Below are 13,392 nucleotides of genomic sequence, written 5' to 3' on the forward strand. Positions count from 1 at the left end.
TGAAAAAAAAAATTGTGTGCAAGCACCCTCCAGCAAACACAACAAACTGAGCTGAGATTCATGGTGACAATGCAACCCGATTGATCAACACAATCATATTCCACACAAACAACACAATTTCACAACAAGAAACAGTCATAGAACACAGAGCTAGCAAAGAACTCAACAATAAGATCTATAAACTCCATTTATCATAATATATAGTTTTAGATTTAGCAATTCAATTAATTGCATCATTATTTTAATTAAAAAAATGTTTCTATATTTGCACTCACATTTGCAACAACTTCTAAGAGCATAAATTATATAAAGGAGGGGAAAAAAAGCTACAATGGAAATCATCCACACCTTTGCGTAAAACTTTCATTGAATGAACACTTCTAAGAAGCATCGTGTCAAAAATAAATGCTCAGCTGCATAGTGACATGATCACTTGCAAATTACGCAGCCAACAAAATTCTCTTTCCACCTGCAATGTCCAGGCAGAGTGCAATACATAAACTGAAAGCAAGCATAGCCTTGGAGCACAAGTACCTCATCACATCCATGCCCCTTTCGACAACTTTCTCACTAACAACATTCATACTCCTCTTCATACCATCTTGTAGATTCCACATGACAAATTTAACAAAAGATCTCACAGACTCAAATGTCACTCTACCAGTCACATCAAGAACAAACTGTCTATTGCTCGGAACTGCTAAAACTGATGAAACCTGCTCAACCCATCCACTACTATACTTGCTCTTGATATCACCAGAACTCTTCAAACTTTGAAACAAACCAAATTGGTTGAGATCGTTCCTACTAGTCATCGATGAACTTGACTTTGAACGGCTCAGCACCCCATGAGAAGTCTTTACAACTGTTTCCACAGCACCATTGCAAACAGAAACCAAGATGTCCTTGACCTTAGCCTCGTGTCTGGGGTTTGTGAGGCCGGAGAACAAGACTTCATAAGTGTTGACGTCCATAGTCTTGTCCAGGTAAACAGACACAGCAGTTCTCACAAAAAGCTGAATGCTGCTGGCAATCAGCTCCCTACACTTGTCCGTGCACATCAAATTGACCCAAGCTGGCACATCGCAAGAATCAATTGCATCTCCTCTGCAATATAAGGCCATCACCATGCTCCTTGCGAAACTTCCGACCACCACCGAGGCAAAACCGGATCCTTTATCAGAGAAAAGCTTGTCGAGAAGCCTATCAGAGAAGCTTGAGCTGGTCTGAGCTTCTGTTACAGGAGAATCCGATGCAGTGTGAAGCCCTCGAATGACTCCGACTGCTAGGGCATCGGAAAGTCTAGAAATTGATGTTGAAAACTCATCGGATCGCGCGACTTTAGCGAGTTGCTTGAGGCTTAGGGGGATCTCGTCGGAATCGGACCGGAGGAAGTGTTTAAGATCGGAAGTTAGGAGACTGACGGCGTCGGCTGAAGAGGAGATAGCCTCCGCAACGGAGAAGAGGGCCGTGAAGAGCTTGACGAGCTTCCGGCGTTTTGCTGAGACAGAAGGGAGGTGATAGAATCTGTAGGCACCGTAGCCGGAGATCCCAGCGGCGGCGAGGACGAAGATCCATCGCCGTCGGCTGGCGGTTAGAGCAGGGGCCATCGGCGGGACCACCTAGAGTTTTGGGGATGGTATTGAGACGAAATACCAGGTGAGCCAGTTGTGGAGATGAATGGAAAAGGAGGGATTTTTGGTAAGTGGAAGTGGAAATTATGGGTAAGGAAGCTGAAAGTAGATGGTTATGGGTCGCTACGAGGACCCGAATGGAAAGACCACGGATGCTTCCCGCGAAGAAGAGGGAGTCGTCTTCAGCGCGAATTGAAATGAAGATACATGTTCTTCAACCTTGTTTTAAATTGGGCAATTGCATGCATAACACTCCATTTTTTGTTATTTACAATATTAATATATTTTTTAAAATAATTTTTAATTTTTCGACTAAATATTTGATTTATAATAAATTTTTAAATCGAAATTTTTTCCTTTTATCAAATTCTGATTGTTTTGATCTAAATATACTAATTTAATCATTCAAAAAAAAGATAGAAAATATTTATATTATAAAAAAATAAAATTTAAATTTTATGTTTGTAAAATGCTTATTTAAATTTTTGTAATGTTTTTTTTTTTTATTGAATTGATCAATTGTGTTTGGGTTTACTTCTATTTTATTTTATCTATATTTTGTATGAAATAAAATATATATTTTTATCTTAAAAGTATATTATTTTATTTGGTTTTAATTTTCATCCATCAAGCATGATTAAGTAATGAGATCATGACAGACTGACCTTTCATCCATCCTCCGACAAGATTGAGAGGTATTGCTATCGCTCACTCATTCTCTAATGAGATTATGCATGAATTGATATTGAAATTGATGACTTGCTTTGATTTTATTGGGGCAATTAATGTGTATTCCGGTTTGATGTTGACAATATGCATTAATTTTATGGGCAATATCGTGTGTCAAATTAAAACAATCAGGTGATGCTACTTAGGCAATGATGATGGAGAGGTTGTTACTATTAATGATCATCAGAGTTAATCATTTGATTAAGCTCTAAAGATTTTTAAGTTATCTCCAAATTTCAATTATATTTATAGATATTAGAAGCAGCTTTTAGGTAATGTTAGACAAAAATCTCAATCACTTATATTGTTGATTTCATTAATTATAACTTATTTTTTAGTATTTAACTGTCTAAATGGTATTATGATTGAGTGATATTATACTCATTAGAGCTTTATTGTCAAAAAAAAAAAACTGAAAATAATAAAAAAGTAGTTTCAAAAGCTTCTAGCAAGAGTGGGAGGCTTTCTCCTCCTACATATTTCTCCTTCTCTCTCTTCAGATCGAGTAAGAGTATACAAAGTCAAATTTTCTTTTATTTTATTTATTTCGTGACAACAAAGAAACAACACAGTAAGTTTTAATTATTTCAATATTACTACGTACGCTAGCATTACTTCTTCTCCAAGGCTACTTGTTGTGGTGTTTCTGTAAATTTGCAGAACTAAGATAATTATTATATTTTTCAAATTTCTTCATTTATCTTTTTCCGTATTTGAACAAAATTCAAATTTTTAATGCTATCCAAACTTCTTTATTAAGTTTATATTGATCTCTAAACTCTAATAGTTATATGCTAAAAAAATTATGATGATAGAATGCGTTTAATATCTTTGATGTATATATAAGAATTCAGCTATTAAATATAGTAGTTGTAAAACAAAAGAAATTTTTTTTATGAAAAATAAAAAATAACAAAAAAAGAAAATACAAGACTTAGCCCAATTACAATAATCTATTATACAATTAAAAGTGCAATAATCTATCCTGCACTAAAATTGAAAAAAAAAAAAGAATTATATATTTGCGAAGAGTTGTTTGATTCTCATTATACATATTTATAGAGTTCAGGTCTCCGCAAGCACACATCAGTCATACAAGAATAGTTGAGTGCCTAAATTCATATTATAATAACAATGATTGTTGATGGTGATCATCAACAGCTATCATTGAAAAATACAATAGAGTTTTTAGCTTTTCTTAGCGCGTGAACCTTTTAACTATGTAGAAACTAAGACTTTATCTAAAGTCTTTTTTAAAGTAGCATTTTTCGTAAATTTTGTCAGAATACTAAACACTCCATCGATCTACTGATCCCATTCTTTTATTATTGATACGTCAACAAAAATTGCTTTCATCGAGCACGAATCTCAAGTCATGTTCAAGTTGGAAACATCCAAAATTAATTTAGAGACTATCTAAATTCCAATTTCACCTAACTTATTGTCAAACTGAATGTCTCGAAGAGACGAACCCAGCGACAATAAAATTGGTCCAATCCAAGCAAAAAATGGGTTCAAATCAGGGGGGGTGGGTGGTTGGCTCATAGCTTATTTGGAAGATTCAAAGTCTAAATTAGATTACCAAATGATATCCAAATATAACTTGCTTATAGTCAAATCGAGCAGCTCTACAAGACGCATCCAACGAGCTCAAGATTGATTAATTTTGACATCATGTAGGCATATAAATGCTTGGCAAACACTCTATAATTAAGGGGGTCAATATGGGTCTTCTGATGGAGCACTCTAAATCTGCTCCAAATCTTCTCCATCTTTACGGGACATGTCACTCTAAAAAATCTATAAATAGACCCTCACTCTCTACATATATGGTGGACCTTTAGATACAAATGAGAGAGAGCTTTGAAGCTTCAAGAGCTCTAGCACCACCATCGTCGTTAGACCACCGCATGCACTACTAAAAAACTAGGATTTCGCAGCACATTTTCGAACCTATAGCAGCGGTTTAAAATCCGCTGCACATCCGCCGCATCTGCGTTCGCTGGTAAGGTTTTAGCAGCGGTTTGGGAAGCGCTGTTGTAGGAAGCTTATAGCAGCGGTTTTGAAGCGCTGCTGTAGGAAGGCTATAGCAGCAGTTTAGAAGCGCTGTGTAGGTCTTTAACAGCGGTTTGGAAGCGCTGATGTAGGAAGGCTATAGCAGTGTTTGTAGCATGTGTTAAAACCTCTGGAAAAATTTAGGACTGATTAAAAAAAATATAATGCAAAAAAAAAAAATCATTTTTATAATTAAATATTACATAAGTAATGTCAAAATGGATGCTTAAATATATATAGAATTAAATGAATACAAGCATTTCTCAGTGAGTAATACAGGAACTTAATATATCCAAAAGTAAATACAAGAATAAAAAAAAATTCTCCAAAAAATCTCAAACTATTAAAACAAGACATAAATTTGGAGAAATATTAAAACAAAAAGATAAGAAATAATAAACGTGAATTCAGTAGCTAATAAATTCCCAATTCTGAAAAAGCTTCATCATGAGCATCTCCAATAATAAACGTGAACTCCTAGTGGCCTTCCAAGCCTATGCGAACCTCACTAGTAGCCACAACAACTCATCTAATCCAGCTCTCTCTTCGTCAATCAATCGACTAGCAGTCACTTGTTCAATCCTAAACCCTTGTTTGGTTAACCTGAAAACAAAAGAAATATAAACTTATATTAACTACTAAGTATATTATAAATTTATAATAATATAATATATTTAAAAAAAAATTATACTTTAAATTGAGGTACCTGCTTCAAACACAACTTAGCGGTAACTGCTGTCAATAAACTTGTAAATGCATTATTTCCATAAGTACATTAAAATATATATTAATGAGGACTTTAACCAGGTAAATGTAAATGCATTCGCTATCATATTTAAGTTGTAAGATAGGTTTTAAATTGATGCAGGTATATGTAAATGCATTCGCTATCACATTTGTATTGCTTATATAAATATGATCTTGTAAGATAGGTTTTCCTTGGTCACTTTTGTTCCAATTTTTTCTTCTGTTTAGCTATTTACATGTCAAGTAACGTCTGCATGAAATCATAGTACTATTGTCAAAGAATCCATCTGTAAAGTGATGGTACCGATTCCGATCCCTTACAATGACAACCCTCTCATAAATTTTTTATAAAAGCTCTATAGCTCCCAAAATTCTGGAGTGAGAAACTAGAAGGACGTGACTTCACAGCCGCTAAAAGAATAGGATTAGAGTACTACCATGGAAGAAAGCGCATCATGATGTCACCATCTCCAGTTACATCACAGGCACCCACTTCGTCATCAACATATGCAGAAGATCCTGCAATCGGTCCATCACATTCAGGCACATTAAGGCAAAAATTACGTCCCAAAACACATTCAAATTTTCAAACATGTTAAATCTTTTTGTTTTAAAATGAAAGAGCAAAAATTGTCCGTAAGCATTCTCAGAACAATTCTAAATGTCTTAATGAAGCAGAGTTTAAGGTCACCTCAATATAGTGTCATTATTGAATTACTTGGCAGCAGATGCAATTACTCACACAATGGTTACAAAACCGGATGGGAATTTACCTGCCAGGAATTTCGAACGTAGCGCCATTAGTTGATTTTCCAACTGAACATAACCAAGAAAAGCTTTGTTAAACAGGGCACTTTTTCAGATCTGGTCAATACAAACTTTATCTATCACAACCATGGATATCTTGCCATGGTAATGATTATTAACAGGGATAGAATTTGCCTTCGAGGCTACAAACATGTTGTCTTCAAGCCAATCTTTCCCTAAGTTACCTTCTGCAGGGGAAGCTGAAGCAGCATCGCTCAAAGAATAAGAACAACAGCATATATGTTTGAAAGAGAAATATTGCAACTAATAGAATATATAAACCGGTTAAAACAAAATAAGATAGTCTGTACACGTGTATCTCTTACATTGGTTTGTTTCACTTCTTGTAGCTCACTAGTATCTATATATAGACTGTACCTAGGCATAATGAATAAGATCTGAAAACATATTTTATTCATCCACTTGTTCTCTGTTTCTTCTCTTGTGTTCTTGCTTTATCTGTGCCATGTAAAGAAGGCAACTTCTTTAGTAACATCACTCCATCTACCTTGGGTGAAACTGGCATTCTTGTTATCATTTCATAAGCTTCATCAAGAAGCCCAATATTCATTTATCATTCAATTGAAGAATTTTGCTTGGTAGATGTGCAACAAAATCAATAGCTTTCAATCAAAAATTTAAAACAAAATTATAATTGTATATTCAACAACTTTGAATAAATAGCCTGCACTTGATTGCTAACACAGTGATTCCCATTTCATCATCAGCTTACTAAATGTATGACCAGAGAGCTTACTATATGAATGAATGGGGATTTTAATCATTGGCGTGCGACCAGCAACAATATAAGAGGGGTTGATGAATTACCTCATCAGATTAAGATAAACCCAAGTTCAACTACAATGATAAAGAGAATTTCTCAACTAACTAAAATTCTTTTTCTTTATTTTTGCTTGATCGCTAAATCTTCAACTGTATGAACAATTTGGCTGATTTATCTTCATTTTGGACTTCTCATAGAGAAGTCGAAATGAGCCACTGGTCATTTCTATTAGTATGAACAAAAAAACAAGGACAATTATTAAAAAATCATACATTCATGGTAAATACAAGTCAACTGAAAAAAATCTATCAAAAAAACTGTCAAATAATCTATCAAGCAGCAAAAAACATTAAAATATATGTTAAAAAAATCAGTCAAAAAAACTGTTAAACGATTTAATGCATACTACACATCATAGCAATCTCAACCAATCCATGAATAAGAGTTACACCAGATTTCAATTTTTATTTTGTTTACATAAATCAAAAAAGCCTAAGCCTTGAGCATATCAGCTTTATAAACAATTAAAGAAGACCAAAACTTAAAATCATATCACTATCGAAGCCATTAGCAACATTTCTTGCTTGTCTCCATGCTCTGGTAATGATATTACAACCAATCAGAATACTGCAAATACATCTGTTCTTATTTGCTACAATTTATTCTTCTCCACAAACTCAGCAATGACATCATTCAAGCACCTGATCTTTTGATGGAAGAAAATGCAATAAATTTAATTAACACATGATTCAGATTCAGAACAATCTCATATACTTCTGGACCTTACAAGCTCGAGAGGTTTCAGTGACTGATATTCTTGTTAATGAGAAACCTGCTATTTTAATATGGGATTGGAGCATAATTCATCTTCATTTTCGACTTCTCTGCCATTAGAAATAAGCAAAATTTAAAAGCATCATGATGAACACAGTGTTTCAGTTTAGGAAGAAGACTCAAAACTTTGATCCGTAAAGTTCCAGATAAGTGTGTAAACTGAGTTGCAAAATTTCCAAAAAAGCTTAAACTATTAAAACAAGACATAAATTTGGAGAAATATTAAAAGCTAATAAATTCTCAATTCTAAAAAACAACTTCATCATGAGCATCTCCAATAATAAACGTGAACTCCTGCTTGTGGCCTTCCAAGCCTATGCGAACCTCACTAGCAGCCACAACAGCTCATGTGATCCAGCTATCTCTTCGTCAGTCGCTCTACTAGCAGTCACTTGCGCAATCCTAAATCCTTGCTTGATTAACCTGAAAAGAAAAGAAATATAGACTTACATTAACTGCTACGTGGGAAAATACTTCTTATTTAAATAAAAAAAAGATGACATTCCAATATGAATGACCATACGGTATAACGAAATACCTTCAACAGGGAGCATTGTCAAGAAACCAAAAACCTCATCAAGTTTAAAAATTGTAATAGCTTGGCCCAACTTTTTTAATGGCGAAAGTTTAGAAGATTCAGAAATTTCAATGAATCTCCCCAATATCTAAGCTCTCTCAGTTTAATTGATTATCTCCCTGCTATTAATATAGAAATAATCAGTAAAAATTAAGGTGATAAATAAATTAATAAATGAAAATATTTAACTTTTTAATTTTGCATACCATAGTTGAGCTTCCTGGTGGTGGATGTTGTCCCTGGTAATTTTTCATGAATTGTTTCATCTCACTTTGTAGTGTTTGCACCACCTCCTCAAGTCTTACAACTCGCTCAAGTGCATAATTGCTTCTACTGCTGCTGCCTGGAGTCGTGGTGCTATGGGGAAAATATCTACTTGGAGTGACCCCAAAACCCTGTGTTCGTACCCTCCCTGGGTGTTCTGGCCCCATGATTATCTTGAAGACTTTCTCAATGGCCTCGAAATTTCCATCTTCTAGCGTCAACCCTTCCTCAGCAAGCATGTAACTAAATTTAGAAAAAATATATACATAGTTAGCATTCAATAAACCGATCATGTGAAATGCTTACGATGTTACCCATTTTTGTCTGGCCTCCTCAGACGACCATGATCCATCTTTACGCATACGATTGATTTTCCATAATAACAAGCGATCTCGTATAGACTACAAAAATTTAAAATTAAATTTTTTTCATTAAAATATAATTATATTACTCTTTTGATTACATACCATTTCTTCCTGTCTCCTTATAGAGCTCACCCGACCCATCGTATGCGGACACTTTTGTTTTTTTGCATTTTCCGCATTTTTTGCTGCCCTCTCCTACAACAAATAATCATATATTAATTTCATTTATGAAAAAAAAAATTAACGCTGTTTATTTTGTTAACTCACCTTGTCTTGGGGTTGTGACCACTTATTAACTAGTTGGCACCACTGCACTGGGTCTACTCCTGCAGGGACAGCCACCATAATCTCTTGTACTGGTCTACTATCCCAATGTTCTGCTTTCAAATTGGTTTTATAATTGCGTCACTTGACACCAATAGATTGCAGCATCCAATGTTTTATATTTGCAGGGAAATCAAATTTGGCCTAAAAATGTTAAATGATTTTAATTATCAAACAGACATAAATAACATTTGATATGGGATTGACTAAGCATCAGATCTACAAAATAATAACCCTTCATAATCTATTAACACCCATACCCATATATTAATGGCATTTCTCAATCCGAAGACAGCTCATGAAACTCTCTAACACAAAGTCACCCATGAAACCATATGTATTTGAGAAAGAAAATTGCAGCCGTGCTTTCCCAAAACCAAGTAGCAAGCCAACAAATCATTTAATGTTGAATCCCAACTAAGTTGTAATATAAGAAAGAAGATTTGATGCAATCGGTCCTTCCCACATTCCAAGAAAATACTCCAACAACATGAATAATGATGAACTGAATCTATATAAATTCTCGCTTAAAACATATGACTCATGAGTATTTTCCAACACCACTTGTCTACCCCACCCTCAGGCACGTAATTGTAGTGAATATAATTTTATGATGTAAAGCCACTTGACACTTGAGGAAATGAAAATGAAATAAAAAAAAAATACTGAAGGAAATGAATCCAAAATTGTCTTTGCCCATTCGTTTGATTTAGGAGAAACTGAGTGGAAAAGTAATTTTCATTTTTTTTTCTTAGCTTGAAGGAATAACCAAGAAATTGAATAATGAACACACCCAGTTATTTAGAAAACTTCGATTTTATTGGGAAGAACAGTTGGCCAAGGAAGATCCGTCCACAAACAGAAATCATTTACAATGGAAATAGTGGTAAATCACAGCCAGTACTTCTCCGGTAGACACGAGATTGAGCAGAGAAAAATGATACAAGGTAGTACTACACTTGCTTAACAATGAAAGCACTGATCACAGATGTCGGGTAACAGAACCAATACCAGAAGTTATCCAAGGAGAAAGTTACCTTCAATTGATGTGATCACTAAATCAGAAAAGACGAATCCTGAAGCTTGTCGGACACCAAATCAGTCATTAAGAGATAGATATAGGTGAATTGACGAACAAAAAAATACTATACTTGTCACATGTATAAGCTTCGCCGTCACCGTGAAAGCCATATGAGCAAGGGAAACATTCATGTGAGCAAGACTACCATATAAAACCTCAACATGAGCACAATAATTACAACTTTCTCTTAGCGGCCTTTCATCAAATGGCTAATGTGCCATACTCATAACACTTCTCTGAACAAATCGACATGGGAATTGCTGCCTCACAACCTTCATATCCTCATTAAATCACTATGCATCCTTATCAAGTTCATGAGCACACAACAATGCCAACATATATACTAAGAGTTCACCAAAAATCGATCATAAATTAGATATCATCCACGAGATCTTAGATTAGGATGGGGAGAAGTAAAGGGAGCTAAGGTAGAAGAGGGTCAAGAAGAAGGAGAAATGAAGTAAGAGAGAAGAAGGGAAGAAGAAGAGGAGGGGAATACTCGCCTTGCAAAGAGAAGGGTGCAAGGAGTGACGGGAGCAGGGGAAGTCGCGATCCGGGCGGCTTCGAACGGGAGCGAGGCGTCGGTTTCGGTCGTGAGAGAGAGATCTGAGCGGGAGAAGCGTTCGGTTCCGATCCTGGAGGTGGAGTCGGAGGCGTCGGGAATGCGAACCGAAGGAAGCTTCGGCTTCCTTGTCTATTTCGGCGTCGGTCTGGGTGTCGGTGTCGGCGTCAGCGATCGTTGGGAGGGAGACGGATGGGGAGGAGACGGATGGGAAAGAGAGTCGCGCGCGCGGAGCAAAGCAAGATCCTGTCCGAATAATAAAACTAGGGATTTATTTGCTTTCGCGGTTTTTTTAAGATTTTCGCGGCTAATTTGAGCAGGTTATATTACATCGGTTTATTAATTCGCGGCTAATAACTGCTGCGGAAGCCTTAGTTTTTTAGTAGTGATAGAGAGGTATATTATAGGTATATGATATATTTTACTCGATCTTATTAAATGTAATTATAAATAAGAATAATTTTATGGCATTATTATGAAGCATAGTTAAATTATGATATTATTGGATTCCTCTTGTCACCTCATGCACGTACATGATGATTGCGTATATCACTTTGTAAATACATATAGAAGAAACTATCATATTGGTATAGCTAGATGTAGAGGTTTAAGTATTCAATTGATCCTACACTAGTAGGCGAAGTTGGAGTATGCAAACATGTTTAAGACTACCTAACTGTATTATGTATTGATTAGATTATATTTTGTTAGTTAGTGCCGAAGCATTATGGTCTAATGAAAATATGGGGGATATTTACCCCTAACTATGACAACAATAGTAGTAATTGATACTAATTAAAACTTGTATATTTAAAGAGTACAATAACGGTTGTAAACGTATACTACGATTATTTGCATATATTCCTTCATCTCAGTTATAATTTACCCCTATTTTAGATCGAACTTCATATCCTTTTTTTATTGATGCATAGAACTTTTCGATAGATTTGTGAAACCATCATTAGCGTGAGGGAGCATGCAATTGAAAGAATTAGAGCATGCAATTGAAAGAATTATAGCACGGTAAACCGAATATATGTTCTTTCATTAGATACATATTACCTTTTCTTATCTCAGTGGACTACAGCTCAGGCGATTCGTTTACTCGCAAAGACCTGTGTGTTGATATATGACCTGTCGTGTCGCAAGCCTACATAGCAGCCAGCTCAGCATCAGCATAATCTTATTAAAACTCTCTCTAGCTTTCTCTCTCTCTCTCTCTATGTATAATGTAGCTATCCATCGTTCAGGCTGTGTAAAATATAAGGCTGGATGCTTAAGCAAATTATTGAAGATCAGTTTTAATTAGTATAAGCGGACGTATTGAATGATGAATGGCTTTTCTCTGTATGGATATGCATGCATGCATGCATGTGCATGCAATTGGTGGGAACTGGGCATACATACAGCATACCATGCATTGGAAATTAAAGGAAGCTATGCCCGACAGTAATTAATTAATAATTAATGGTAAATTGGTAGCATGCATTGGGTGCTTGGTAGCGGCAGGCTTCGTTGACAGAACCTGAGTATCTCAAAGCCAGCTAGCATGTTGAGATTCAATTAATGGGGCTTGTAATAAATTTGTGATTTGATTTTCAACTTTATCAAGAATTAAAAATGTAAAATAAAATAAAATAAATTGTATATTTGAGACGATTATAATTTTTTGTAAAGGTTTTGTTTCAGGAATTAATGCTTTCATAAGTAGCTTTTTAGCACACAAATTCAATAAAAACAACAAAAAAATTGTGGTCAAAAGCTGTCCCAAACAAAGTCAAAAATGGTTGGAAAGTTAATGTGAGAAAAATAAATTAGCAATTCTTATTGTAATAAGTAGTTTTCTATTATAATTTTTTTTAAAATAATGAGAAAATAGCAATAAATTAGTGAATTATGGTTGGTGTTTCAAAAGCAAAGCAATGAGAAAGTTATCCCAAAAAGATCCTGAGAGGCACACAGTACAATATAATGCAGCACAATCAGTACAAAAAATAGGGCTATCACAGTACAAATTTTTACTTATCATAGAAGTTACACATGCTACTACTTTCTTTGCAGTGAAACCACTGCACCCCTGCTATAATTGTAATTCGTTGCAATGACATTATGTAGTTGTTTAAAGACCGACATGGTAGATAGCTAGATTTTGCAGTGGTTATAACACAAGTAAAATAAAAGAATGCTGATGAAAGCATTTCAAATAAAATCACAAGTTATTAGGCATGGACGATAGAGCAATGTCCCTCGCGTGAGCTAAAGATTGGGGGAAAAATGCGCGACGGACAAGGGCTTCAACACATCCTTTGCTCCGATCTAAGGCTAAGCTAACAGAATGCATGAAAACAAGAAGAGGGGAGAATTAGGTCAAGCCGAGAGCATCAAGTCAGGCATAATATCGAGATTTTGGCAGCGGTCAAAATCGGTGCTATTTTTACCGGTCAAAATCGGTACAAATAGTAGTGGACCAAACTGCTGTGAATTGGGGGATTCAGCGGCAGTTTTCAAACTGCCCTGACTAATTGCTACGAAAACTTTTTTTTTTTCTGGTAGTGAATGGTTGATGAGAAATCGTTCCATGTACTATGGCAAGGATAAAAATTTTGAGTTTTGATTATTTGCTCAAATT

The 13,392-nt window shown here is 35.2% G+C and overlaps 2 protein-coding genes across 3 annotated transcripts; both read right to left on the reverse strand.

Annotated features, from left to right (window-relative positions):
• Positions 1-440: 440 nt before the first annotated feature.
• LOC110093334 (protein PHLOEM PROTEIN 2-LIKE A10-like) lies at positions 441-1,610 on the reverse strand. Its single transcript, XM_020818183.2, has one exon. It carries the CDS (start codon positions 1,608-1,610, stop codon positions 441-443), a length of 1,170 nt encoding a protein of 389 aa, XP_020673842.1.
• A 6,681-nt stretch (positions 1,611-8,291) lies between these two features.
• Positions 8,292-9,248, reverse strand: LOC114579825. 2 transcript variants are annotated; one of them, XM_028695552.1, is made up of 4 exons: positions 9,064-9,248; positions 8,899-8,991; positions 8,746-8,832; positions 8,292-8,654 (listed from the first exon to the last, which is right to left on the reverse strand). In XM_028695552.1, the coding sequence occupies exons 1-4, from the start codon at positions 9,139-9,141 to the stop codon at positions 8,649-8,651; spliced, it is 264 nt and encodes an 87-aa protein (XP_028551385.1). In that variant the 5' UTR covers positions 9,142-9,248; the 3' UTR covers positions 8,292-8,648. The 2 variants fall into 2 exon arrangements, with proteins under 2 accessions (XP_028551385.1, XP_028551384.1); XM_028695551.1 differs by having other exon boundaries at positions 8,738-8,832; positions 9,064-9,245.
• Positions 9,249-13,392: the final 4,144 nt, after the last annotated feature.

Source organism: Dendrobium catenatum, unplaced genomic scaffold, assembly GCF_001605985.2.
Source record: "Dendrobium catenatum unplaced genomic scaffold, ASM160598v2 fragScaff_scaffold_658, whole genome shotgun sequence".
NCBI lineage: Eukaryota > Viridiplantae > Streptophyta > Magnoliopsida > Asparagales > Orchidaceae > Dendrobium > Dendrobium catenatum.

Excerpts from the sequence above, each read along its gene's own strand:
- LOC110093334 (XM_020818183.2), bottom strand. The coding sequence starts at position 1,610 with ATGGCCCCTGCTCTAACCGCCAGCCGACGGCGATGGATCTTCGTCCTC.
- LOC114579825 (XM_028695551.1), bottom strand. The coding sequence starts at position 9,141 with ATGGTGGCTGTCCCTGCAGGAGTAGACCCAGTGCAGTGGTGCCAACTA. Across the intron at positions 8,992-9,063 it reads GGTCACAACCCCAAGACAAG|GAGAGGGCAGCAAAAAATGC; the intron begins GTGAGTTAACAA and ends TATTTGTTGTAG. Across the intron at positions 8,833-8,898 it reads TAAGGAGACAGGAAGAAATG|TCTATACGAGATCGCTTGTT; the intron begins GTATGTAATCAA and ends AAATTTTTGTAG.